We start from the raw sequence: 25,680 nt of genomic DNA, 5'->3' as shown, positions 1-25,680 counted from the left end.
TCTGGCATGCAGCTGTTGCGGGGAGATCTTCAAAAGGACATTTGCTTCTTCACAGGTCATAATTAAAAAGGCTCTAAATGAAATAGATGCTTATCTCGAGAATTCAGGAGAAGTTGGAGCTGAACCAGCATGAAGTGGATTTGGGATACACCTTTCTCTCTGCTCCAGTGAGGCATCCAAACAGCCAAATTAAAGGGAGCCTGATGTAATTTCCTACAAATAGGGCTACTTCCATGGATTTTAATTTTTAAGTAGGAATGTTCCGCCTTCCAAAGAGGGAATTTGGGAGCACACGTATGAAAAGGCATATTTTCAGAAACTGAGATGCTGCAATCTATTTATGTTTTTTTCTCATAAACATTGTTTTCCTAGCATGGGGCTAAACTGTGTCCTGGTTATTGAATGCAAATCTGCTGATTTAAATGGAGCTCACTGCAAGTGGGAACAGGACTTGGCCATCATTTTCCTCTGCTGTCTAATCACTGTAGTCTGAAGAAAAGCAACATATGTATAATGGTAGCTGAGATACAGGAGGGGTGGAAGCTTTCTACCAATGAGAACCACATTAAATAATTAATTCCCAATTGCCTTTCTACATTAGTGCTTTCAGCTATAAAAGCTGGTCAGCTTTGTAAGGCCCCAGGCAATGAAACATTTGGTGCATTGTCAGTCCAAAAGTGGAGGTAATAGATATCCAGCGTGGCTGGAAAAGTGCTGCTCTCCATCCTGCCATTTACATATTCCAGCTGCACAGCCTCATTCCTCATCCCTTCCTCTGCTTTACTGAAGTTTGACAGGACAGCATCTCTTCTCAGGTGGCTGCTGAAGAAGCCAAAAGTGTATTTATTCCATCAAAAAATGAAAGGAACTTAACGTCTGAGTCTAAGAATGGAGTGTACAAAGCTGATCTCTCTTATCAGCAGACAAATCTGACGTGTTAATGAGGAAAAGACTGAATCTCCCCCTCCTTCCCCATTTGCCCCCCTTGCTCCATCTGCTGTCCCCCAAGCCCAGCCTGTCACCTGAGGTCATTATGAGATCTTTTGGGCTCAAACGTCATCCGCAAGAAAGGTCTTGCCATGAGAAATGACTTCACAAAGCCTTTTGATGTGAAAAGCATCAGAGGCTGCTCCGCTCACCTTCTGAGATAAAGGTACCTGTGCGTGTGTGTATGAAGCTGCAGAAGAAAAGGAAGTGCTGGAATAAATTGCCTGGGGAGGTGGGAGATTCTCTGTTTAAAAACAGGTCTAGACAAACATCTGTCAGAAAATACCGACGTCTATTTGATCTCGTCTTGGAGCTGGGGGAAAGACTGAATGGTGCTGTCAAGTCCTTTTCAGCCCCAAGACAACACTGTTGTACAAATATATTTATATCTCCTCAGGTGTGTGTGTAAATGTATGTATTTCCACACTCTCAGGGACAAGCTCTTGGCCCCTGTGATAATTTGTGCCTGTGAATCTTGTAGGTTAATTGCAACCAGCTTTGGTCTCTCTTGGCTTCATAAATTTTGAGTTTCATTTATATTTTAATGTCCTTTGTGCCTCAAGTAGATCAGATCACAGTGTATAATCTACTGATTGTGTTTTTCTCTCCTCCCCTTTTTCTCATGTTCAAGTAAAGTTCCTTCAATTCTGGGAGATGTCCAGCAATTCCACATAACTCCCAAAGCACATCTGTCAATGCTGGTGGGGTTGCACTTCTTGAGGTAAGGTTGTGGTAGTAGAAACTTATTTTTACCATCACTTGTAATAGATGGGTGCATGGCAAAGTTGTTAGGCTGAGCATGTGGATAGCATGAAAAATTTGGGGGGTTTTATCATTATTTTTATACACAATCACTTTCCAAAGCATTCCTCAGCTTTAAAGACAATGTGGTCATGGCTGCTGCTGGCACCCCCATAATTTCCTTCCAAGCATGCAGACCTCAACAGGATCACTGAGCTGCAGGATGCAGTTTTGAGGAGTGTGTTGGCAGCTCATTTGTGTTTGTGCATGGACTGGGACACACCAAGGGCCAGGGCCTGTGATCCTCTACACAGCTTCCAGCATTAATTGTAAATACTTGCATTAAAATACATTTGAAAGGGTGTTTTTATCACTATGATGCTTCCCTACAGATGGGGTCCTGTGCAACTCAGTATTGGAGACAGAGGAGAGTGATAAAAAACTTACATTCCAGGGAGGTGAAAAACAGTTTTGCAGGGCTGAAGTGGAGGAAACTGTAGAGCAATTGTCCTGTTGCTGCCCCTAGACCACAATTACACCAAACCATGCCAGTATTCCCTTGCCATCCTGGTGTGTGGAAGCAGGAGATGCTGCAGCAAGTTGCAGAAATCAAATTCTATGATTTTGTAGCAGAAATTGAGCTCTGGATTTCTGAAGCCAAAAGCTGGGATGAGCCAGGCTGCAAAGGCTGATCTAGGATTTTAGCCTTCACAAAGTTTCAGAGGTGACTTCTCCTGCTTATCCATCATATCCTTCCAAATGATCCCTCCACAGCAGAACCCTTTGTGGCCACATTTGTGATGTCCTGGCTGAAGTCACCTGCTCCTGCAGAGTGCACTGGTGCAGCAGGTTGAACTCTGCAATGACCATGGAGGGGACACACCACTACTTCTGCCAAGACCACAGAGAGGCAAAACCTTTGCCCTGGGGACAGGCAGAGGCAGAAAACTCTGATAGTGCCTGAGAACGAGCAACCAGAGCTCATGAGTGTGTCCTTGGGCAGGGTTTGAAGAGGAGCTGAGAGTTAAATTCACATTTTGGATGTACCTTCCTAGCAGAGCTGAGCTCTCCAGCATGTTCATTCAAGGACTGTGAGCAGCAGGGAGGAGAAGGTGAATTATGAACTCCTTGGGTGCAGAAAACCAGAGGGGCAGCAGCAGGGTGTGCTGTGGCACAGGTGCTGATGGGTGTGGCACAGGTTTTGAACCTCAGGACAAGGAACTCTTTGCAGGCCAACCTCTAGCACAGCTTGGTCAGGCTGTGCAGGAAAGGCAGGGTGAGAGAGGGATGGTGGCTGTCCCCTAGAGCCACATCCAAGAGGAAAGAGGGGGAAAAGGAGCACAGGCTGGCTGTGAGCACGCAGGAGCCTGATGCTGGGACAAGGTCTCCAGCACATGGTGCTCTGCAGCAAGGGTGGTAGAAATCACACTCATTTTACAAAGGAGCTTTGTGGAAGTACAAAGGGCTGAGATGGGCTGTTCCCCTTCTCTTATCTCGCCCTTTTTTATTTTAAACACCACTTTTCCCAAGGTCTGCCTGCAGAGGGTGGGGCGGGCTGGACACCAAAGGCAAAATTCCTGTTTGCCCTTCCCAAGTGTCACATTTGCATGCACCGGAGGCATCGGTGTCAGATGATGTTTTGGGGGCAAGGCAGAAGAGGAAGGGGGGGATCTTCCCCCCATTTTGTTTTGTCCATTCCTTTTGCTAGTGAACCATTCCCACCGTGGCTGGGGTGGATTTTCTGATGCCTCTTGGGTTTGTTCTGCAGCCAGCACTTCTGATTCTGTCTGGCCACATATTGTATTTGGCTGATTGTCCCTCTCACTCTGAAAATTCCTATTTTTTTTGGTTTATTTTTTTCTTTGTGGCGTTTTAATATCTCACAACTGGCACCTTTACCAAGAGATTAAAGGTCTGTAAACAAAGAGCTGTTTTACAGGCAAGCTTTAACACAGGCAACAGGTAAGAACCACTTGTAAAAGAGAATTTGGGGAAAATTTCTGCAGTGTGGGTAATGCTTTTAAAATATCTCTTCCACAAAACTAGGTATTACAAACAATTCCTTAGCTAACACTCAAATAAAGCACCATGAATTATTCAGGTAATTTAAGGGAAACTAGGAGAGAGTGAAGCATTGTTGACCTTGAAAAGTTTCTACACTGATGAGAGAAAATTCAAATGCTTTTGGATGGGTGGTAGAGGCAGTTCAGCTGCCTCTACCTTTGGCTTCAGGGAAGGAAAGAGAAAAGCCACAAATCTTTTATGTTAATAATTTGTTTCGCACCCTGGTAGAAAAGCCATTGGAAATGTATCCAAGGTTGTGCTGGAACTGTCTTGGCACTGTCAGTCTGGCCTTTTTATTGAGGTTAGAGAAAGCACTTCAGGGCTTGGCCCTGGGAACTGGGGAGAGCTGGTGAAAATCAAGCAGCAAACAGACTCATGCAAAGAGCAGGGATCCCTTGGCAGGGAGACCATGAGTGGGTTTGTCCTACCATGAACTTGTGTAAAAGCTGTTTTAACTCAAATCCTTTCCTTTTAACAATCTAGAGCTGATCTTTTTCCCCTCATCACCTGAGAGTTTCCATGTTCTGTTCTCTATTAAAACCTTCTATCTAGTAAGTTCTGAGGAGCTTTTTTCCTGGCAGGATGTCCTCCTATCCTGCATCCACCCTCTCCTGCCTGGCACAACAGGCATGAATGCATTGCCAGGTGCCAGAAGGGTGCAAGGGCACAAGTCAGGAGTGACAGCAGCTCAGAGCCCTTCCCAAGGGCTGGCTTTGGCAAATTCCAGCCTGGCCCAAGGGCAAGGACTCCTCAGCTCAGGGGAACAGCGTGGCCCTGGCTCTGCATGGAGCTGGCATGCTGTGGGACAGGCTGAGGCTGTGGAAGGTGCTCGGTTACAAGGACTCCAGGACAGTGCTGAAATGAAGTGCAAGGGACAGAGTGTGGAGGTGGATTAGCTAATTAATGCACAGCTTAATTAGGAAGTTGGAGGCAGGCATGCAAGCCCTGCTCTTCTCCTCTCCTGGTTCTGACCCCTCTCACAGTGAGTGTGACATAGGGAGCCACTGGAGACCACTACAGGAAAAGTAAATATTGTTGTTTCAAGCAGAGAATGGTTTATTCTACAGCAGAACAGAGGTGCATTCTCTTGGAGAGCCCACATTGAGCTGGGTGTAGCCCACCCAGCTGCCACTGAGGCTGCTCCTTCTGCCAGGCACAAGCCCAGGTGCCAGGTGTGCCACCCTAAACCCACGGGTGATGAGAGGATGCGTGTGGGGCCGCTGTGAACACATCCAGTGGCTCCAGAGATGGTCCATCAGCTCCTCCCTGTGAGCAGCTCCTTTGCTGGTGTTTGGGCCAGTCTTGGGCCAGCTGCCCAGGGCAGGATGGAGTCACTGGGGTGCCAATGGAGCTGTGAGGGGCAGGATGCAGCTGGAGCAGGCAGAGAAGCCAGTGATGCTGGGGGAGAGGAGGGCACAAGCTCTGCCCTTCCCCACTGGAGCTGTGTGATCCTTTGTATAATCCCTTTAGCTTCGATGGCACCACGGTGATTTACAGCACTAATGCTTTGATCCAGAACACGATGGACCATGGGACACAAATTAAAATATAAGAGATGACTGCAAAGCACAAGTTTCCATTTGTGGCCAGCTATTTTGTGAAGACGTGACAGCAACCAGGTGTGAAGATCTTGCAGGAGATGAGGGAAAACCAAGCCAGTCCAAGCAGATTTGTTAGAATGTGAATGGGAGCACAGCAGCGTAAGTGCTATTAATAGGATTTACACAGATTAGTAAACTAATCTGTGCATTTCAGATTGGATTTCATATTATGGAAAAGAAAATTAAGCCACATACCACACAGACTTTCCAGGCAGTGATTTGTGAGAGTGATCTCTTTGCTGGTAGAAGTGGCTGCTCAGAAAAGTTGTGACAGCTCTGTTGGGTGGGTCAGTGACACCCAGTGGGAGCCCAGGTGGGGGGACAGTGTTGTAGCTGTGCTGGTGGATTTGGGAGACAGACAATGAAAGGAGCAGGTTGTTTAAAGAATGGCTTTTAAAATGCATTACCAGGAGGTAAAGCAGTGTCCAGCCTTGCCTGCATCACCACTGGTAAAGGGGTTGTCCTCCTGACAGCTAAAATGAGAAGCTGTGGCTGTCTCATCCATGGAAGTGCTCAAGGCCAGGTTGGATGGGGTCTTGGAGCAACCTGGTCTGGTGGAAAGTGGGGATGAGATAAGTTTTAAGGTCCTTTCTGACCAAAACATTCTGTGTTTCTGTAAAAAATAACTTTGCCTTGTTTGCATGTGGGCTGAAGAGGAGCAGAATTGGTCAAATATCACTGAAGTGGGGAGGTAAAGGGCTGTCTAAAGGGAAGGGCAGGGTTTCCTTGCTGTGCCCTGCTCCTGGTACCAGTGTGCAGGGACAGGGAGGTGGGAGGCATTGGCACAACTTAGGGAGAGATTGAGCACCCAGGAAAATTCTGAGCAGTCATCTGTGTAAGAAGAAATTTCATATATTATGTATATATAATATAAAATAATATATTCAGATTACATAATATAAATACATGTTACATATGAAAACATAATAGATATTATATGTAAATATATATTATCCATTTAAATAAATATTTTATATAAATGAATAAATAAATGTGTTTGATCAGTAGGCTCTCAGTATTTTGACTGTGCTATTCCAGGTGGGTGAACCCCAGCCTGGCTGTGCCTCTTGCCATGGAGGAGGGAATTGCTGTTACTGTTGTTGCACTGATGGGGAGTTATAAATCCAGATATTTAGGAACTGGACATTTGGTTCCAAGTGGTTAGCATCAGCTAATCTTGGGATAGTTACAGTTCAAACTGTCTCTGAGTAGGGCTTGAAAAACAAAGTATAACTCATCTTTCTCTTTGTGCTTCCCATTATTTTGCAAAAATACAAGTTTTTAGAACATTTAAACACTCATTATAGTCAAGACTGAAGGAAGACTACCGTTAGCCTTTCAAATTTCTGTTTTAGGCCAAAGTTTTAAGAGGCAGAATGATCTGAGCAGCCCAGTGATTTTTCTTCTTGCAACACCGTGTTAGGTTGCAACAGATAAAAATCCCAAAACTGATTTGGTTTGTCTGGGAGAACAAACATTTTTGATTTTTCCTGGGCCAGGGCTGAGGGTGGCAGCTAATAAAAGGCACTTCAAGAAGGTTTCTCTCCCTTTTCTGCCTCCTTTCCTGCAGCCCTTGAAGCTTCTTCTGGTCCTCGCTATGGGTGATAACTGAGCTGAAAACCATTTGTTACAACTGGGACCCATTTGCTTTGTGCTAATTCTGGATACACCAAAATGCAGTTTGGATGCAGACATGTACTGAGGTGTGGTGTGGAGCTGGGGTCTCCAGCAACCTGCCATGGAATGGTTTGTGCTGCCAGTCTTGAGAGCTGCCAGGAGCTGGATGCTCTGGAAATCCTGCCTGTGTTACACAGGGATGTGGAATGAATTTGCTTGAATTCCTTAAAAACAGAAGTGCTTTTACAGTGCTGATTTTAGGAAATGCATTTGTATGCTGCTTTTGGGGGGATTGTTTTTAGGTCAGTGAAATGTGTTTCTAACTTGAGTTATACTGAGTTTTTTTTTTTTTTTTAATCAGTGATTAGCTTTACTGATTATACTGCAATAGTCTAGAAAATTAATTCAAAAGCCTAATTTTGAGTTTATGGAAATATGGGCCCAGAGGCAGCTTTGACAAATATTCTCTTGAATTTGTAGAACATTTACTAGTTTTATTTCTAAAACAGCACCTATTTCATACCCTTGTTTATTTTCCTGAAGCGTCTTGTTGCACAAAGTGCTATCTGACCCAAAAGCTTGGAGAGCATGAGGTAACACCAGATTTGAGATAAAATGCAGATAGATAGATAGATGTGATACACCCAAATTTATATATATTCTGCTTGGAGACATTCAGTATCTCCAAATTTATTTCTGTGTTTTAAAACCAGGAACTTAAGAATGAAGTTGAGCAGGAAGTTGTGGCTGTAACTCCTTTGCCTACTGCCCCTCTCTCACCATCTACTAAATATTGCAAAGTCCATAAATTGTGAAAGTTGACAAATCAGATTGTTGCTTAAGTATAAGACTGAGACTTGGAGCCAGGAGATTGCAATCCTGCATTACCTGGAATATATCATTACTGACAGACTTGTTTGGATTCAATTTCTACCAGCTATAAAGTGGGATTCTCAAATTCTGTCGTGCCAGCCTCGTTGCCTTTGATGACATGATACTCTGCCTGGAAAGAGAAGAGCCATCAGAGGTGACACAGCTTGGCATCCACCAGCCTTTGGTGCTGTTCCATGCCCCAATGAACTGGGGAAATGTGATCTGGGCAAAGTCTCTGCAGGGTGGGTGGGAAATTGTTCTGAAACTCTGATTGTCTTGTGCTTCCAGGTCAAAATACCATAATCTCCTGATGAAAGTGGTTTCTTGATCAAGTGTTTCTACTCAGCATAGCTTTAGGCTGTGTTTGCGGGGACATCTTGGATTTTGGAAGAGGGTGTGCTTATTAAATACAGATGAACTGATGATTCTGCATGAGTTTCACAGGGTGGAGACCTGGATCCTGAAACATGGGATTTTGTGGTGCCTGTGCTGGAAGTAGAGTTTGCAGGATAGGAGGCACTTCTTTCACTGGATGTGGCTCTGGTCAAACCTAAGCAGGAGTGTTCTCTAGTTTTGGGCTTACATATAGCTCTCCTACTGCTTTCCAGTGATATGAGTCTGCTCAAAACAGCTGCTTATTTCACATTCATTTATTATGGCTTCTAGAAAAACCCTAATAACTTAGAATAAGACCCTAATAACTGAGAATAGTTAAGAGATGAACAGAAATAGGCTCTACACTGTACTTTAATCTGAGGGTCATGTCCTCCAGGGCACCACCAAATGACTATTCCTTGTTTGTCATGAGCATCATTCACCTTAATCAAGACTTGATTTTGTAACTCAAACTGATCAAAAATCCAAGTGAAAAAGACTCAGATCGTGGTGAAGAAATCTGGGAGGAACAGGAGCACTTCTGACCATGCACAGGTGAGCAATGCTTGCTCCCATTACTGGGTAACAAACACAGACTTGAGCAACTGCTTGAGTGGTTTCATTCTCTGGGGCTGACTTTTCCAAAGGAATGAGATGAAACTCTCCTGGCTTGAGGGTCAGGTTAACTCTGCCTTTGGTTTGCACAAGGAAAAAAACCCACAATAGCTACAAGAAGCTGAGTCCATAAGGGATTTACTGAGACCTGCTAACCACAGCAGGAGGTGCCAAATGTCCTGGCACCTCTGTACTGGGCCAGCAGTGAACTGTCCTGGAGGCTTGGCTGGTGCTGTGTGATCTCTGTCCTGGGACCAGGCACCCTGCAGCCCTGCTGGTCAGGGCAAGGCGACTGTGCCTGGAATGTGCAGCATGCCCTGTGCTCCTGGGAGCACTTCCAGGCCCTCCCTGATAAAGCCAGACCTTGAAATAGGCTGCTCTCAACAGCCTGCTGCCAGGTACTGCTGTTTTTGGAAGTCCTGGGTCCCACCTCATATCAAGAGATCCTCAGGGCTGAGAGAAAGAAGGCAAATGAGAGCAGGCCTTAAACATCTCACTTGGAATTTCTCTGGAGGGTCCTGGAGAGCTCACAAGCTGAAAAAGCCACACAGGGAAGAGCTACAAGGGCTCAGCTGAAGCTCCTCAGTGCTCACTGATGTGGAGGCTGGGCCTGCTGTGTTCTTGCACCCAGTCCTTGTCCTCGTGGGCAGATGTGTAAAAGAGAGTCTTATTTTCTGGTCTGGAGTTGATTGCTTTCTTGGCAAAGCTGGGGACACCAAACCCTGAGGGTGATGTAAGGGGTAAAAACACCTCAGTGTTTTGAAGCTCTGGGGAGAACAGCGCTACATTAGTAGTGAAGAGGAGGAGAAATGCAGTAGCAGCCCTCAGAAACTGATGTGACGCCCCACAGAGGGGTGTGATGTGCCTAAATCCTTCCACATGCAGGTGGTGTCACTTCCCTGGAGTTTGCAGCTCTCTCTCTTGCTGACAGTGTTTGAGTCTGCCTCTCCTCCAAGAGCAGCACTAACAGGGCAGTCAGCCCCTGCTGCCTCTGCTGCTCTTCTGCCACAGGCTCTGAGCAAGGGGACAAGAAGTTTAGCAGCAGCAGGTCAGAAATCTGAACCTGTGGTGGAGTTTTGGGACTGTGCTCTAATACATGTTGATTGCAAGGAAAAGAGGCTGCACCTCTTGCACAACTTCATAGTGGACCTCAAAAAAAAGATTTTTTTTTTTGGTTTAATCTGGCTCACTTCCACCTGCACACATACAACACAACAGATAATGTTTTTTAACACAGACAGCTTGTATATTTGTATGTGCATTGTGAATGTGCTTGGGATGCTGTTGAGTGTTGCCTTTTAGAAATGCTTTCTCATCCCCTGGCCTGCCTTGGTTTGATTAAGCAGCAGTAAATAGCAACATCTCCAGTATCTCCCTAGGACATGAGTAACACCCAAATTGTCATTTGTTCTCAATGTATTCTTTTAAGAAGCCACTGCCTTAGGACATGCAAGAGCAAGCACAGCTCAGGCTCTGGACTAACCCATCCTCATTCCTGTGAGCATTTCTCCCTCTCAGCTCCTTGGACTTGGTGGGAGATGAGTCAGACCTTTCTCAGATTGCCTTGATTTAGAAGTGGGTGGCTTTGGAGTCCTCCAGGGCCTGCTTGTGCATCACCCTGAGCTAATGATCCAGGCAGGAACAGTTTTTTGGAGCCTGAGTGCTTGGAGGCTTAGGGATGCTGCTCCAGGGCCAGTTTAGTTATCAGCAGGGCTATTGGTCGGCATGAGAAGGCGGCTGCAAACACAACAAATAAATGAAAGAAGGAAGCTCAGCGTTGGTGTCAGCAGCAAGTCCTCCTGCTGCTGTCATGGGACATTGCATCCGAGTGGGATCGGGCTCCTGAGGAGGTGGCTGAGCCAGTGGGCAAAGCAACAGGGGGAGTCAGAGACCTGGCTTTGTAACCTGCCTGTGCCACCCAAGCTCTGCATCGCCCCGGGCACATCACAGCAGCTCCGCTCCCCTGCTGCCTCCTCCCAGCTGCTTTTATTTCTGTGCATTTACATCTCAGGCAGTGCAAGGGATACCAGGAGCACCGAGCTCGCTGCCTGTCAGCGCGCAGAGCAGGGAAGAAAATGATGCGGTGTAATATGCAGGGAGTCCTTTCATAACGTCAGGTCTCTCACAAAGCACTTTGGCTGCCACAACAAAGCTTATTGATCAGCCTCAAGTATTCCAAAGTGTGTCTTTCTGCCCGAGAAGTAGCAGGATGGAGAATTAAAGCACTTACACGGGAGAATATTGTACATGAGTTATTGAGTAACCATCAGCACTGCTCCAGGGCTGCTCTGTTCCTCTGGACTGCATGCAACTCCTGAACATTTTATCTATTTTCTTCAGCTTTTGCAGGCATGTGCCAGCTTCTGTGGCATATAAACTAGGTGCTATTTTTATTGAATCTGGCTTTAATGCTGTAGATTTTTCACACGTGTGTTGGTTTTTTATTGTTGGTCTCATTCCTGAACTTTCTGGCACCTCTAAGTGTGAAATCGGTTATGTGCACATTGCTTGGCAGATGAATTCCTATTTCTGGGAATAATTTTCCTTCTAAAATGTATTTTTATATTACAAATGTGATCTGTATCCATATACCAGCCTAAGATTCCAGCCCAGAGATTTCTGCAGCCAGAGATCATCATAACAGGGGATGCAGCCTGGAAGGAGACCTCTGCTTTCCAAGCTGTGAGTATTCATATTAAAGTCTTGTTTTACTGACCCAACCTCTGCCTCTTGGAACAGCAAAATCCCTTTCTGATCTGGCACCAGGGAAAAAATCAAGACAAATATAGAGGATAATAAGTCCTGTCTTCCAGCATTTTCTCCCTTCCCAGCTTGTCTCCCTGCTAGATCAAGAGAAACTACTCATCTCCCCGAGCCTTCTTACCAACAGCTCCATCCCAGCTACTGCCTTGGCAGCCCCCCCTCCTCCCTCCAGCATCCCCAGGCCCTGTGGGAAAGGCAGGGGCTCAAGGACCCAGCTGCTCACCCTTCCAAAGGTGCTGTCCCCCCTTTCTCCATCTGTGCACAGGCTGCCAGGGAAGAAGGAACCGTGCCTGTGTGTGGTTTTCTCGCCCAGGGTGACCTGGAACACATCTGCGAGGAGCTCCAAAGTAGCAGGAATGCGCTCCGTTAGGACATGATTCATCCTGCATACCGCATGGGTGGCTGCTCGGGGAGAATTTGGATATTTGCATACGCTGCCGAGACCTTCCGCTTCTCGCTTGCTCTCAAACCCCTGCACTTCATCCAGAGCCCCTGTGGGGGCTGCACAGCCAGAAATCCCTTCCCGGGGCATTGGCTGGAGCCAGCCCAGCAGCGGTGGTCCTGGAGCTCCTTCCCCGCCTGCATGGTGAGGCACAAAGGAGAGAAGCTGCTCCCAGGCAGGTCGAAGGGTGCCTTTAGATCCTGCTGCAAGCACAGCTGGGACAGAGCTGCTGCCCGGAGATCAGTTTGGAATTCGGTCTCTGCAGGCAGGAAAATACCATCACAGCTCTGCTCAGGCAGAACCAAAGGCAGCGCCGCGAACACGGCTGAGCCAAGCGCCCGCTTCTGGGAAGGAAACAGGAATTGGGCAACGAGGCAATTGGCTCTGGCTTAGGGCTGCTCCCGGGTAACTGGATTATTTACTTCGGCAGCTGCAGATCGGATCAGCCTGGAGCAGAGGGGAGATGCTCCCCGGGCTAGGAGGGGACTCACAGTGCTCAGCCTGGAACAGAGGGGAGATGCTCCCCGGGCTAGGAGGGGACTCACAGTGCTCAGCCCCGAGCAGAGAGGAGATGCTCCCCGGGCTGGAATGGGACTCCCTGTGCTCAGCCTGGAGGAGAAAGGAGATGCTCCCCGGGCTGGAATGGGACTCCCTGTGCTCAGCCTGGAGCAGAGGGGAGATGCTCCCCAGACTGGAATGGGACTCCCTGTGCTCAGCCTGGAGGAGAAAGGAGATGCTCCCCGGGCTGGAATGGGACTCCCTGTGCTCAGCCTGGAGGAGAAAGGAGATGCTCCCCGGGCTGGAATGGGACTCCCTGTGCTCAGCCCCGAGGAGAGAGGAGATGCTCCCCGGGCTGGAATGGGACTCCCTGTGTTCAGCCTGGAGCAGAGAGGAGATGCTCCCCGGGCTGGAAGGGACTCCCTGTGCTCAGCCCCGAGCAGAGAGGAGATGCTCCCCGGGCTGGAATGGGACTCCCTGTGCTCAGCCCCGAGCAGAGAGGAGATGCTCCCCAGGCTGGAATGGGACTCCCTGTGCTCAGCCTGGAGCAGAGAGGAGATGCTCCCCAGACTGGAATGGGACTCCCTGTGCTCAGCCCCGAGCAGAGAGGAGATGCTCCCCGGGCTGGAATGGGACTCCCCGTGTTCAGCCTGGAGCAGAGAGGAGATGCTCCCCGGGCTGGAATGGGACTCCCTGTGCTCAGCCTGGAGGAGAAAGGAGATGCTCCCCAGACTGGAATGGGACTCCCTGTGCTCAGCCCCGAGCAGAGAGGAGATGCTCCCCGGGCTGGAATGGGACTCCCTGTGTTCAGCCTGGAGCAGAGAGGAGATGCTCCCCGGGCTGGAATGGGACTCCCTGTGCTCAGCCCCGAGCAGAGAGGAGATGCTCCCCGGGCTGGAATGGGACTCCGTGCACTTTGCCAGCGGAGCTGCGAGGAGGGAGCTGCAGCTGCGATCAGTGGGAAAGGTGGAGGAATGGTGAAAAAACACCAAGGTAATGTCTTAGTGAGGAAGAAAACAATGAATGTCATGTTTTCAGCTGTATCTATTAAAACAAACAAAACAAAGTCTCCGTCACCTCACCTTGCTTCCTCTGCCCTAAACACAGTTTAAAGGGACAGAAGGGTGTTTTCCTGCTGTGTGTGCAGGCTGTTAATTATCTCTAATGTACATATAGCTTCAGTGAAGGAAACCATTTCACCTGCACAGATTAGTCAATTTGAATTTACTGTCGTTCATTTTGGCATCAAAATCGTAACCAGGCAATCCTGGTACTTGGAACATGGATCTGAAGTAATATGGTAATGTGTTTAAATCCTTTATATCAGGGGAACATAACATTTCAAGCTGTTCTCAACAAGCTGCCAAAACCAAGTATGTCACTATGTGAAACATTTTAAAGAAAAATTTCAACAACCAGGAATTTAGAAAATACAAGTACACCTACCCAAAAAAGCCCCTGACATAGAAAGCATGCCAATGTCATGAGAACCACAAGTAAATACTGACTAGCAGGTGGAAGTAGATTTTAATAACATCTAACTAATTATGGTATAAATTCAGTTTGAGACACAAGTAGGCTCAGTATGAGGTATAAGATTTATGTTTTTTAATTTAGTATTTTAGAATTCCAACAAAACCCCCTCAAGTCAACAGAAAGTCTCATTCTTGCTTAAATAGGGTGCAGATCAAACCCCATGTAAGCACAGGAGTTTCTAGTTGCCATCACCTTTCATGATAAGTCATTAGAAGCCAAGCTGCTACTTCAGATTGCTTTTCCAACTCAAAATTCAAAGCCCACACATGACATCCAAACAGAAATATTTACACAAGATGTGTATAAATATAAAGTTTATTCAGTATAGTGTTTAGAAAAATAAGTTCACATCATCTCAGAATACAAATAAAACACTTAATTGTCCAGGCACAAACCCCTATTACAGTACAACAAACATACATACTTTAGATCTCTTTGGTTGGGTAATTAAGCACAGATATGTTTGATGATACACTCTGGGGCAGCATCACCTAACAGTGCAGTAAATTCTTCTTTATTATTCCCTCCTCTAACATGTACATTCCGCTTAAATTTAATATTTGTTGTAAGGCACAATAAAACCCATATTGGAGAAATAACTGGTTAGTTCTGGACAAACAGTACATGCAGCAAAAGAACAAACATCCTCTGAATGTGAATCCTGAAAGCCAGAAGATTCACCCCCTCCTTGAGTTCAGAAATTTAAGAAGCAAGTTTTAAATTATATGAAACATACAGCTAAGGTATAAAATATCCTTCAAGATAATAACTGTTAGGTGATACAGGAAGACTTCAGGCATCCTTGCTTTTAAAAATACCATTATTTTTGTTTTCAGAATTGTAAAATTACTATTCTTTCTGATGATTTGACATTCTTCTCAACCACAAGCACTGGGCAGCTCATGTTCCCAGAGCCCTGCACACATATCTCACATGATACTGGAGGGATGCACCCTCTTGTTCATCTGCCCTTGCTAAGGAAAGTGCACAGACACTGGAAATCTATATACATGAAAAGCTCCTGCACACACAGGGCCAAATTCCACCCCAATTTATTTAACTGAAAATTATTACTGAGGTGATTTTGCATTATTTGAAATTAGAACCTGTCCATTACTGTCATCAATCTCAGACTGAGAGCAGTAATGACACTTCCAGCCTCACCTCTGGGTGAAGCCACTTTCTGAATGAGTCTTCCTGAATCCACAGGTAGGGGAAAGCAGTAAATGGGAAGAGGTATATGCTTTGATAGACTGTGACTGTTTGGTTCTACCCAATGTCAGCCTTGTGCTCTGGTTTGTGCTGCCACTGTGTACTGGGCCAAATGCGTCCCTGACCTAACACCAGTGAAATGAATGGACCATATTCCCAGCTGGCAAAAAAGGACATTAAAGTCAATGGAAACGTGCTAGTTCAGCCCAGCTGAGGACCTGGCCAATAGATGTCTGTGATTTACATTGCTGAAATGTCCTTGCAGGTAAGACCACAGGGATAATGCTGCAAATAGTCCACACAGAGCATTCAATTCATCGTGTTTCTGGTTTTCTGCAAAGCTCTGGGTGAAACAGAGGCAGCTTTAATCAAAAGTAGTAAAGAAGAGAGGGGTTTTTAACATCGTGCTTTATAAGAATTTCCTTAGGCATATTTTTCAAAGCCGAGCCTGGGACTAGTAAAGCAGTAGAATTTGGCAATGTTTTCTGTAAGATTTCCAGTGGACTTAGAAGTTACAAACATATGTGGAGCTGAAATGATCCTTTACTCTCATCCATAACAGGGAGGAAGGGAAGAGAAGGAATGTGTATGCCAGGTAGACATACCTTCCATTTAAACAACAGGATGTGATAATAAGGGCTGTCTGTGGGGCCTGGACACTCACTGCCTTCCCATGTGTGGGAGACCAGCACCCAAATCCCCTAAACACCACGTAAAAATCCTTGGTTTGGGAGTCAGTGGAGCAATGCCTTATTTACAGCAGCCAAAGATCTGGCCCTGGACACTTTTTGGGGCTTTGAGTACTGTCTATTGAGAGCAGTGAGCCTGCCTGCCTGAGGGCCACAAAATAAAAACTTATCCTTGTAAGGAATAAAACTACTTATTTAAATTTCTATTTTAAACACACTGTACCGTGCAATGAGTCTTTATATTGTGCATATGTACCTGCAGAAAACATGAGGTTATAGCTACTTTATCTGGAGGGAATGACACTTATTTTCAATGTGAGAAAGAAAGAAAGAAAGAAAGAAAGAGTAAAAGATAATAGGAAGTTACTCGATATCTGGAAGACTAGAATAGATTAATCTCACTTTGTCCCAAAACATTGCTTTTATGTACATCCTCCACTCCCACTGCAGAGTGGGAAGTCTCCTATTAGAAGTACCAGACACTCCAAGAAACGTGCCACTGTAACAACATACACAGTTTTTCACATCAACTGTGCTGCAAAGCCACGGAATTCAGAGCCTCAGTAACACAATGAACGCAAAGAAGGAAAAATTAAAGTAACAGGTACTATTGTAACACCACAGTCTCTTCAGTTATGAGAGATGATCACACCAACAACTGCTCTGAAATATTCCCTAGCTTGCCTCCAAATACAGTCTGAGCTTCACAGACCAAATATTAATCCACCATCAACTCCTTCAGAGCCAAGTACACATTCTCCATTAAAATGACAGCGATATGGGGTATTTCTAATTTTCCAAATGGCTGAATGATTTCATGCAAAGCATATACAGCTACTGTCATCACCATCTTAGTTACATGGATGAAGAAGAGGTGGGAAACAGATTGCTCACGCTGGGGCCCAGCATACAGATAAACAAGCAGAATGGTTAGGAGAACTCTGGACTATCCGATTCCCTGCTCACGCGGAGCTCCCGGGAACGTCAGGGAAAGTTGTGCCAGGGGAACATACAGCTCCATGTCCTGCCTGTGATAATCTTTGCTTTAAAGCACTTGCCTCAAACACCCTGTTTGCCTGGGAGCACATGGGGACAGCCAACTCTGATGGGCTGCTCCTGCCTGCACAGCGTCAGCGACTCTGTACTCTGCAAGTGCTCCCCTTGCACACTTGTTCTTCCTTTTCCTGCCCTCTTCCCTGCAACCCTGGCTCACAGCATGGACCCCACTGCACACCAACAGAGCTCAGCCTCGAGGTTCCACAGAAAACCTTGCAAAATACGCAATATAGTGCAAAACTACAACGAGAATGCTGATGCCATGCCCACAGTGCACAGAAAAACCTTCATTCCCCAAAAGCTTTCCATGAAACCAGTTAAAATCAAGACAAACACATTGGGATATGCTACCTTAATTATCTTTCCTTTCAATTTTTTTTTGTCCTTTACAAGTGATCTTGGTCTGTCCTGAACCTGACTCAGAGCCCACAGAAGCTTATGAAAACATTTCCCATTGCCTTCCAAAAGCTTCAGAGCAGGCCCCTAATGAGGATGAACACATGCTTTAGTTGCTGTATATATTCACATTAGGATAAAATATAAAAAAACCAAACCCACCAGGATTAACAGCATGTCACTGTTGTACATCTGAATTATTCTTATTATTTTAAAGCTTTAAGGATGTGCTTTTCCATGCTACAAAAACTCCTCTGGAGGAAAGGTTAAGATCTGTTCCACCTGCCCAGAGCCCACCTGCTTCTGCTGTGCCCAGGGAGAAAGGTGTGGACACCCATCCCCAGCCAGGCACGGACCACGGCTGCTGCAGCTCCCACCACAGCTCCCAGGCAGCTTCTCCTGGGAGGATAAATATAAATACACACTCAACTGCACTCCTGGATGGGGGCCTTGCTCGAGCAGCAGCTGAAGCTGTCCCAAACATGGGGTTCCCTTCCTTGGCCTGCCCATCCAACTTTTCCTGCTCATCCCATGGAGCCAAGAGCTTCCCCTCGGCACAACCCTGCGGTCGGACCCCTCCTGTCCTGCTGATGTGGGGCAGAAGGAGCCATCCTTGGCTCTCTGCACTGCCAGGAAATGTCACCCATGAGGTCCAGAAGACTCTTAAACCTCCTCTTACTCGTGCAAGCAGGGACACCCAAGTCAGTGGGTCTACTTGCACAAGTAAGGCATCAGGATATGGCCCTGAGGACGGATATTTGCAAATCAGTGTTTTTATTCCTCTGGCCACTGTGCTTTAGTAACAAAGATAAGGCCACTAGGAAGAAAGGCACATGGAATTCTGTAAAAAATACACAAAAGGGTTCAACTAAATTGCAAATAACTAACAAAACAAACAAAAAAAAAGCCCTGAACACAAAGACAGAGGGGGTAGAAACAGTGACCTCCTGGGTTTGTGAGACTGGGAATTAATTTTCTAGTTTCAGTGTGATTAACATTTTACTTTTACAGTCTATTGCTTGAAAAAAACTACAAAAAAGTAAAACCTTGTCAGAAATAACTACGCTTACTTCCTGCTCAAACAATAAAATAAATTAAACAGCCAGAAAATGTTTTCCTTTTCAATGCATTATGTCTAAAGTGAAAGGGAACATAAACCATAAATAAAATCCATTGTACTAATTAAAAAAAAAGTCTCCTTTATAAGAACTGAAACAATATTTACATTCATACTGGATAGAAAGCTTCTGAATTGCATAATTAGAGTTTCAAACGATGCTGTTTTCTTGTGCACTGGCAAAACACTAGCTGTAGCATTTAGAAACCTGTACAGGATTGATGTGAGACTTTTGGTTTAAATGCAAGTCTGCTGGGAAAAAAGCAAACAAACCAGTAACAATATTATGATTTTGTTTTGTTTCTTAACCTCAAACAACATAAAAGTAGTCAGAGAGGTATCGTCTAGAGTGCCTTAGAAATCTCTCAATGCCCATGGACTGGAAGTAAACAGAAAAAAACATGTCTGCATTGTTTCTACCATTTTGGAGTGAGATTTTTGTTTTCCGTCTGAAGCTAGGAGTGTATACTTACTGTTAAGAGTATGTTGTACTATGGAGAGTCTAGTTAAATTTTCAGGGTAGCATCTGGTAGCCAAACCTGTACCCATTCCTCAGTACTTGCCCTGGCCATTTCCTTTCTCCTTTAATCTGCTTAAAAGAGAATACTGCATGCAAACTAAGTGTGGCAATCTAATTCCATTGCTGGAGATTCCTCTGTACATTGATTCAGACCACTTAAACGTTCTTCTGGTTTCTTTAAATGAAAAAAAAAACCACCAAACAAAAAAAACCACAAACACCTCACTAGGTGTTTGTTTGTTAGGGCCTCAACAGGAGACTTATCTATTAAAACAGAAAGCAAGAAAAGAAAGAAGTTACAAGTCTTGCATAACTTCATCCATTTGAACTGTCTGCAGTTTGGCAAGTTCTTTTTTGTCCGTTTCCAGTTCTTCACATACCGTGTCAACCATGTTACTCATAACATACTTAGATTTGGAATCCAGCATCATTAAATTGCCAGTTGACTTACTCTCAGAATTAGGTAAGAAATTCTCTTTGACATCGGGTACGGCTTGCAGAACCAACCTGTGCTCTCTGCCAAAATCCTGGTGCACTTGTGCAGGGGGGTGGCTGACACGGTCTCCACTTGTCGAAACGATTTCTCCAAGCACGGGCTGCGCTGTGGAAATGGACAACAGATCCTGACTGGTGATGAGGGGGCAGTTCTGAAGGGTTGCATAGTTAGTGTTGCTGATTGATATCACTGTAGAGGTACTGGTCACGGGTGAAGACATGGACTGGCTCTCTGAGATACCAGAGCTCAGTTCTGCAGCATTTAAAAGAGTTGGTGGTGTGAGGGAAAAATTATGTGAGGGCGTTACATTCACTAACGAGGAGGCCAGGGACTGGAGTCCTGCACTGGATATATTTTCAGAAGACATGTTGACGTTCAGTTGCGTGTTCTGACTGACTGGCATCAACTGAGAAAACACCAGGCTTCTTTCCAGTCCTTCTTGCTTGACAGATCCTACTGCCTGGCCTGAATTGGGAACGGTATAAACCACTGCACTCGGAGCAAGGGGGCTGAAGAAAACCTTTCCTTGCTGCACTGTTGAAGATTCAGTTGTAAAAGTTCCTCCATCAGATGTGCTGGAATTTGCAGAAACATTACCTAGGGAAAGGGAAGGAAAAGAAAAGAAAACAGAGATTACAGCTGGCAGAGTTATGCAGTCCTGGTCTTTTTCACCTTTGCAGTATACACATACACTAATATTTCATGTAACACTGAAAAGCAATTTTTGTAGCAGGTGAGAGAAAACTTGATGTAAAGAAATCAATGCTGTTAATAGAAGTTACTTCTAGAAGGTTAAAAAAAAAAAAAGTTTCTGATATATTAGATTAGGTATCTTTCAGACTCTCATTAAGGAGCAAACAGTCCCCAGCCATGTGACTAAAATGAATGTGCTTTGGCCTTCACTCGTTGCCACCACTCAATTTCCATCTAAGAATAGAAGCATGAAAAGCTATTAAAGATAGTTCAGTGACAGACTACAGCTTGTGTGTGGGAACTGGAGACACGTCACATGAAATCCACCGCTGCTGGGGAGAACCTGCCCAAGCCAACCCACACAGAAAACACGAAAAACCAGTTATTTCTATTGGTCTAAACAGGTAATCCCCAAGCACACAGCTCTATTCCCTTTCACCTTGCTTTATTGTGTTTTTCTAAAATCCTAATCCTACCACATCCACCATGCTGTGCAAAGTCATCCAGCACTGCCTGCCCTTGCTGAAAGCCGTGGCACTGCTCGTGTGATGTTGCAGTGAGCCAAAGCAAGGAGAGGTGGCCAGAGATGACCTGAAGTTGTTTTCACTGGACTTGCCATGTCAGTTGTCATTATGGTAATTCCTAAAATAATACTGGCTCTTGGGACCGAGTCCCACTTGGAACAACTCTCTTTCTCAAAAGCAGTTTAATTATAAGAGACTACAGTTAGACACAGCTGAATATTTTAGAACAGCACCAAAAATAATTTTTTATTTTAGTTCACTATTAATGTTGGTTGATCAATTATGATTTTTTGGAAGATGTTATGCATACAAGTAAACTAGAATAATAAAGCCAGGTAGCTTGAAGTTACTTGTCAGTATTATTTACTGGCTTACTTGAAATAGCCTGCAGCATGCTTCACTTGGGATAGGCAGCCACCTACCCATCCAAGACAACCAGAACCCTTCTCTGCATCAAAGATATGGTGGATCACTCTCCAGTAGGCAATCAGTATTTTTAACAATGGGAAAAATGGTCAAAGAAGAACTTATTATGAATCTTAGGCTTTTCAAATACAATAGTCCTACAATACCTAAAAGGACAGAACTTTCTCACCTTTGCTGGCTGTTAGTTTATGCCTTGGAGCACGTGGATTAAGTGGCTTTAGTAATTACAGGTGGCATTCAGACTAAATGTCTTCCCTCTTTAATCTTGCTTAAACTATGTGCCAATAACTTCCAGTGCCTGTGAGTGCCACATTTTAGGATGTTATAATTGTGCACCCATTTGAAATGTGGTTGCACAGCTTCAGTGTTTCTCCCTGAACTTCAGCAAGAACAATTCACACCCTACACACATTAAATTCAAAGAAGCATATGAGCAAAATTTGACTTCCATTATAGTATTCACAGCTCCTGAAGCCAGAAAGAATCATTCCAGTTTAATAATTTTCATAATCAAAGATAAAGTGGCCAATGAATACCAAAGATGTTCAACTGTGCCTTTTAACTGATCTGCTTCAAAAAAAGGGATCCAGAACTGGGTTTGTGCTCCCTGGGATTCTTCCTGGCCAGCTGCAAGATTCAGACTATGGTATGTTAAGACCAACTCGAAAGCAAACTTGGGGAGGAGCCTGCACACTTGGCACATGAACCTGTGATGACATATTTCCCTTGGACTGAGGGCAGTTTTATCCAAAGAGCCTCACATTCTATATCTACGAGCTGGTGCTTACTTCTATTGTTTCCATCAAGTTTAATCTTTCTTAATTATGGAACAGAAAATGTACAAGCAACTGCTTGGTCTTGTTGTGTCTACAGTAATTCAAAGTGTATTTTTGTGAAATGCCTTTGTTAAGTAAACAAAAAACCAAAACAACCACCACAAGAAGAACAACGGTAACAATTTCCAGCTGCCATAATTTTCATTTTTATGAACCTCCTCATTAAAAGAATTCAGTGGCAAACGGGGAATATTTTGAATTACTGAAACATATAACATTTACAGATATTTGTGAAGACTCCTATCACAAACTTCTGTGAACAGCATGAGATGAAAGGGGTGTAAATTACCAGACCTCCTTCCATGCTCTTAACAGAGGTGCTCAGCTTCATCTAAAGGTCTGCCCACAAACATAACCCACTATAAAGGGAGGCAAGCAGTATCCCTTGGTGTTCTGTGTGTGGCCATGGCTGAGACACTATGTCGATACCTTGGAAGAAAAGGATCACAGCTTCTAAAATGCTAAGTGTGCCTGATTCCAACTTTTTCTCATACCTCTTGCTGCAAGAGGCAAAGCTTTTACCTTGTGAAGCTGCCACAGAAACTGGAGGCAGCTGCAGAGAAGAGAAACCAATGCTTCCGTTCAGCAGCTGGCCATTTGTTCCTGAATTGGGGATCTGGACAATGCCATACTGGTTTATTTGGACAGGAGCAGTAAAAGTAACTACGGAGCCTCCATCCTGGGAAGCAGCAGTTTCTACGCCTTCCCTTTTCACCTCTGAGCTCGGTATCAATCCTGGGAAAGTGACTGGGATGTTGCTAGGGCTGAAGGCTGCTGTGGCATTGGGGACCGAAGCCTGAAGGAGTTTGAAGTCTTTAACATCTTCTGACGACGATGACGACAGTATGTCAGTGATGGACACCCCATTGCTCACAACACTCGTCGCAGTTTTGGGCGAATTTAAGGTAACAGTCTGCGAAGTGCCCACGCTGAGTCCATTGAGTATGACACTGTTGGGTCCCTGAAGAAACGAGCTACCATTGAGGAAGACAGGAGAGGTACTGGCAGGCATGAGGTTCCCATTCAATAAGACACCAGACGAGCTCAAGGCTATTTTAGTGTTTCCAAGCTGCTGCATGTAGACAGGCTCCATGTGCCCGGGAAGGCTGAGGCTGGTAACGCCGTCTGATGAGCTGGAGAGTGGATGGGGAGATAAATCCTCCCGCCCCTTACTGGATTCATCTTCTGTGCTAGGGTTGCCATCTGACTCGCTGCGGGAAAAGATGGAGAGATGACATTGCATTACCACGGCACACCAGGACCTCTGCACCAAGGGGGACTCCTTGCTTTAACACAAGTATGTGAGAGTTTCCACGAACAATTTTTTTTCTGTGTTTTGCCTTTACAAGGCACTTTAAAAGAATATTCAAGCCAAGGGAGGAGGTTTCTTAGACCAGAACACATCAAACCAAACACTCGCCAAAGGAGAAACTTTACAGACTGGGTTATGGAGTTGTAAATAAATTCCTCCACCCCGGCGACCGAAGGGGGCTGCCTGGGCCCCCCCACGTGTGAGACCGGCCGCGGCCATTTGGCAAAGCGCTGGGAGGTGAGGCAAGGCCGGGAAGCGCCGCCGGACCCTCGGGGCTCAGCCTGCCGCCCCCGGCCCGGGGGAAGCGGGAGATCCCGGCAGCGCTGCCCCCGCTGCCGGCGGAGGCACCTCCGGCCGTGCCGGGCGGCCGGGGAGGGACGGAGAGATGGGGGGCGGCCTTTGTGCCTCCGCCCGGGGCTGCGCCGGGTTTTTTCGCTGACTGGTCCGCCCTCGGCTGCATTTTTCGGTCGCTCTCCCCTCCCTCCCCCCTCGCCCTTTGATGTGTCCCGCGGAGAGGGGCCGCGGCGGCACAATCGCGCCCTTGGTTGAGAAATGCCTTGGGGCCCCCTCCGCCGGCCGCTTTCCCTCCTTCTCTCCCCGCTGCCTTCCTCCCCCCTCCTCCCCGCGCCTTCTCCCCCCTTCCCGTCCCTTCCCGGAGGAAGGCGGGGGGCGGGAGCGGGGAGGTCACCTCCACCTGCCCGCGCCCCCGCCGCGGGGCGGGGGGAGCCGAGCCCGGGCCGCGGGCGGAGCGGGGCCGGGGCCGCTCTCCCGCCCCGCGGCGCGGCCGGGAGCCCCGGGAACCGGCCCCGCTCCCCCGCTGAAACCCGAGCCCGGCCCGCTCCCGAGTCAGGTTTCAAAACAGAGGGAGCGCCGGGACCCCGCGCGTCCTCCGGCCGTCAATGATTAACTCTGTCAGGCGCGACAATTGAATAAAAACAAGGAGCGGGGGGAACAAACACCCCCGTCCCGTCCCCTCCCGGGAGTCCGCCCCGCGGCTCCCCCGTGCCGGGAGCTCCCCCGGGAGCGCGGGGCGGCGGGTCCGGGAAGTTTCCCCGCGCCGCCTCGCACGCCCGGGCCGGGTGGGTGTGTTGGGAACGAGGGAGCGGGGAGGAGGAAGGAGGGGAGGACGAGGCGCACCGAAGGTAAGCGCCATGTTTGCAAGGGAAGAAAGAGCCGGGAGAGGGAAAGGCAGGCGGGAGAGGGGGCGGGGAGGAAAAGTTTTCCCTCACCTTTTGGACTGGGTCTCGGAAGGGTTGCGGTCCCGCTGCCTGCGGTTCTTGAACCAGTTGCTGACCTGGGTGAGGGACAGCCCGGTGATCTTGGCCAGGTTGCGCTTCTCGGCGGGCGAGGGGTATCGGTTCTGCTTGTAGAGCTCCTTCAGCGCGTTGCGGGACTTCTCCTTGAAGCAGTAGACCGTCTCCTCGCCGTCCCAGATGGTCCTGGGCAGGGGGTATTTCCTCCGCAACCTGTACTTGTCCACCGCCCCCAAGGGTCTGCCCCGGGCTCGCTCCGCCTCGGTGTAGCGAGCTTTGTACCAGAGCTCCTGCAGCAGCGGGTGGTTGGAGGAGTCGAAGTTGTGGCTCTCCAGGATGCTGTAGAGCTCGGCGTAGATGCCCTGGTGAAAAGCCACCAGCGCCCGGGCTTTCATCAGGCTCTCGTTGCCACGTAGCAGATCGCTCGGGGGCAAAGACCACAGGAACCTGGCCAGGCGGTCCAGGTTCCCACCTTGCTGCAGCGCCTCGCACACGCAGGCGACGTGGTCCGGAGAGAAAGCCAGGGGGGTCTGCGAGGAGGAGGAGGAGGAGGAAGAGGAAGATGAGGGAGAGGAGGCAGCGTGGTGATTCCTGGCCAGGAGTTCCGTATGGAGCAGTACCTGTTCCGCGGCTCCCTCCTCGCCGGCGGCAGCGGAGCCTGCATGCTCCATGGGGAACTGGGCAGCGGCGGGAGGGGGCGGCGGCGCGGGCCCGTCGGGGGCTTCGGAGAGCATTTCCATTACATTTTCCTCCTTGATCTCTACCGCGATCACGATGTCGTCCGTGGCGGGGGAGGCAGAAGACATGTTTCGGTTTGTTTTCCTTTTTTTTTTTTTTTTCCGTTTTTTTTTTTTTTCTTGTGGGGTTTCTTTTTTCCTTCCTCCCTCCCCCCCCCCAGGTTCCCTTCTCCTCCTCTCCCCCCTTCCTATCTCTCTCCTCCTCCTGCTCTAGCCGATCAGGTTTCCCCCGGCCCCGCAGTGACCATCCGGGATCGCTGCTGTATCCCGGCCGCGCTCCGCCGCTCCCCCCGCCGCGACT

The 25,680-nt window shown here is 47.1% G+C and overlaps 2 protein-coding genes across 20 annotated transcripts in view; one reads left to right on the top strand and one right to left on the bottom strand.

The window, feature by feature from the left end:
• The window catches only part of LOC146767430 (uncharacterized), a 20,556-nt gene extending 4,146 nt beyond the window's left edge, over positions 1-16,410 (top strand). For 6 of the 19 annotated variants that reach the window (XM_085580926.1, XM_085580929.1, XM_085580930.1 and 3 more), the window contains 3 exons: positions 1,624-1,708; positions 11,469-11,555; positions 11,902-16,366. In XM_085580926.1, coding sequence (XP_085437052.1) covers positions 1,624-1,708; positions 11,469-11,555; positions 11,902-12,006 — 277 coding nt within the window. In that variant the 3' untranslated portion in view covers positions 12,007-16,366. Of the gene's footprint in view, positions 1-55 lie in introns of all 19 variants that reach the window. The other 13 variants (XR_014955819.1, XR_014955818.1, XR_014955820.1 and 10 more) reach the window with 9 other exon arrangements.
• SIX4 (SIX homeobox 4) lies at positions 14,410-25,680 on the bottom strand. Its single transcript, XM_021554474.4, has 3 exons — positions 24,619-25,680; positions 22,600-23,288; positions 14,410-20,195 (listed from the first exon to the last, which is right to left on the bottom strand). Exons 1-3 carry the CDS (start codon positions 25,446-25,448, stop codon positions 19,399-19,401), a joined length of 2,316 nt encoding a protein of 771 aa, XP_021410149.3. The 5' UTR covers positions 25,449-25,680; the 3' UTR covers positions 14,410-19,398.

This window comes from Lonchura striata, chromosome 5 (assembly GCF_050655825.1).
Source record: "Lonchura striata isolate lonStrDom1 chromosome 5, ASM5065582v1, whole genome shotgun sequence".
Taxonomy (NCBI): Eukaryota; Metazoa; Chordata; class Aves; order Passeriformes; family Estrildidae; genus Lonchura; species Lonchura striata.
Note: the sequence above shows the minus strand (reverse complement) of the source record. Positions and strands in the feature narration are given on the sequence as shown.

Excerpts from the sequence above, each read along its gene's own strand:
- SIX4 (XM_021554474.4), bottom strand. The coding sequence starts at position 25,448 with ATGTCTTCTGCCTCCCCCGCCACGGACGACATCGTGATCGCGGTAGAG. Across the intron at positions 23,289-24,618 it reads TCCGAGACCCAGTCCAAAAG|CGAGTCAGATGGCAACCCTA; the intron begins GTGAGGGAAAAC and ends CTTTTCCCGCAG. Across the intron at positions 20,196-22,599 it reads TTCTGTGGCAGCTTCACAAG|GTAATGTTTCTGCAAATTCC; the intron begins GTAAAAGCTTTG and ends CCCTTTCCCTAG.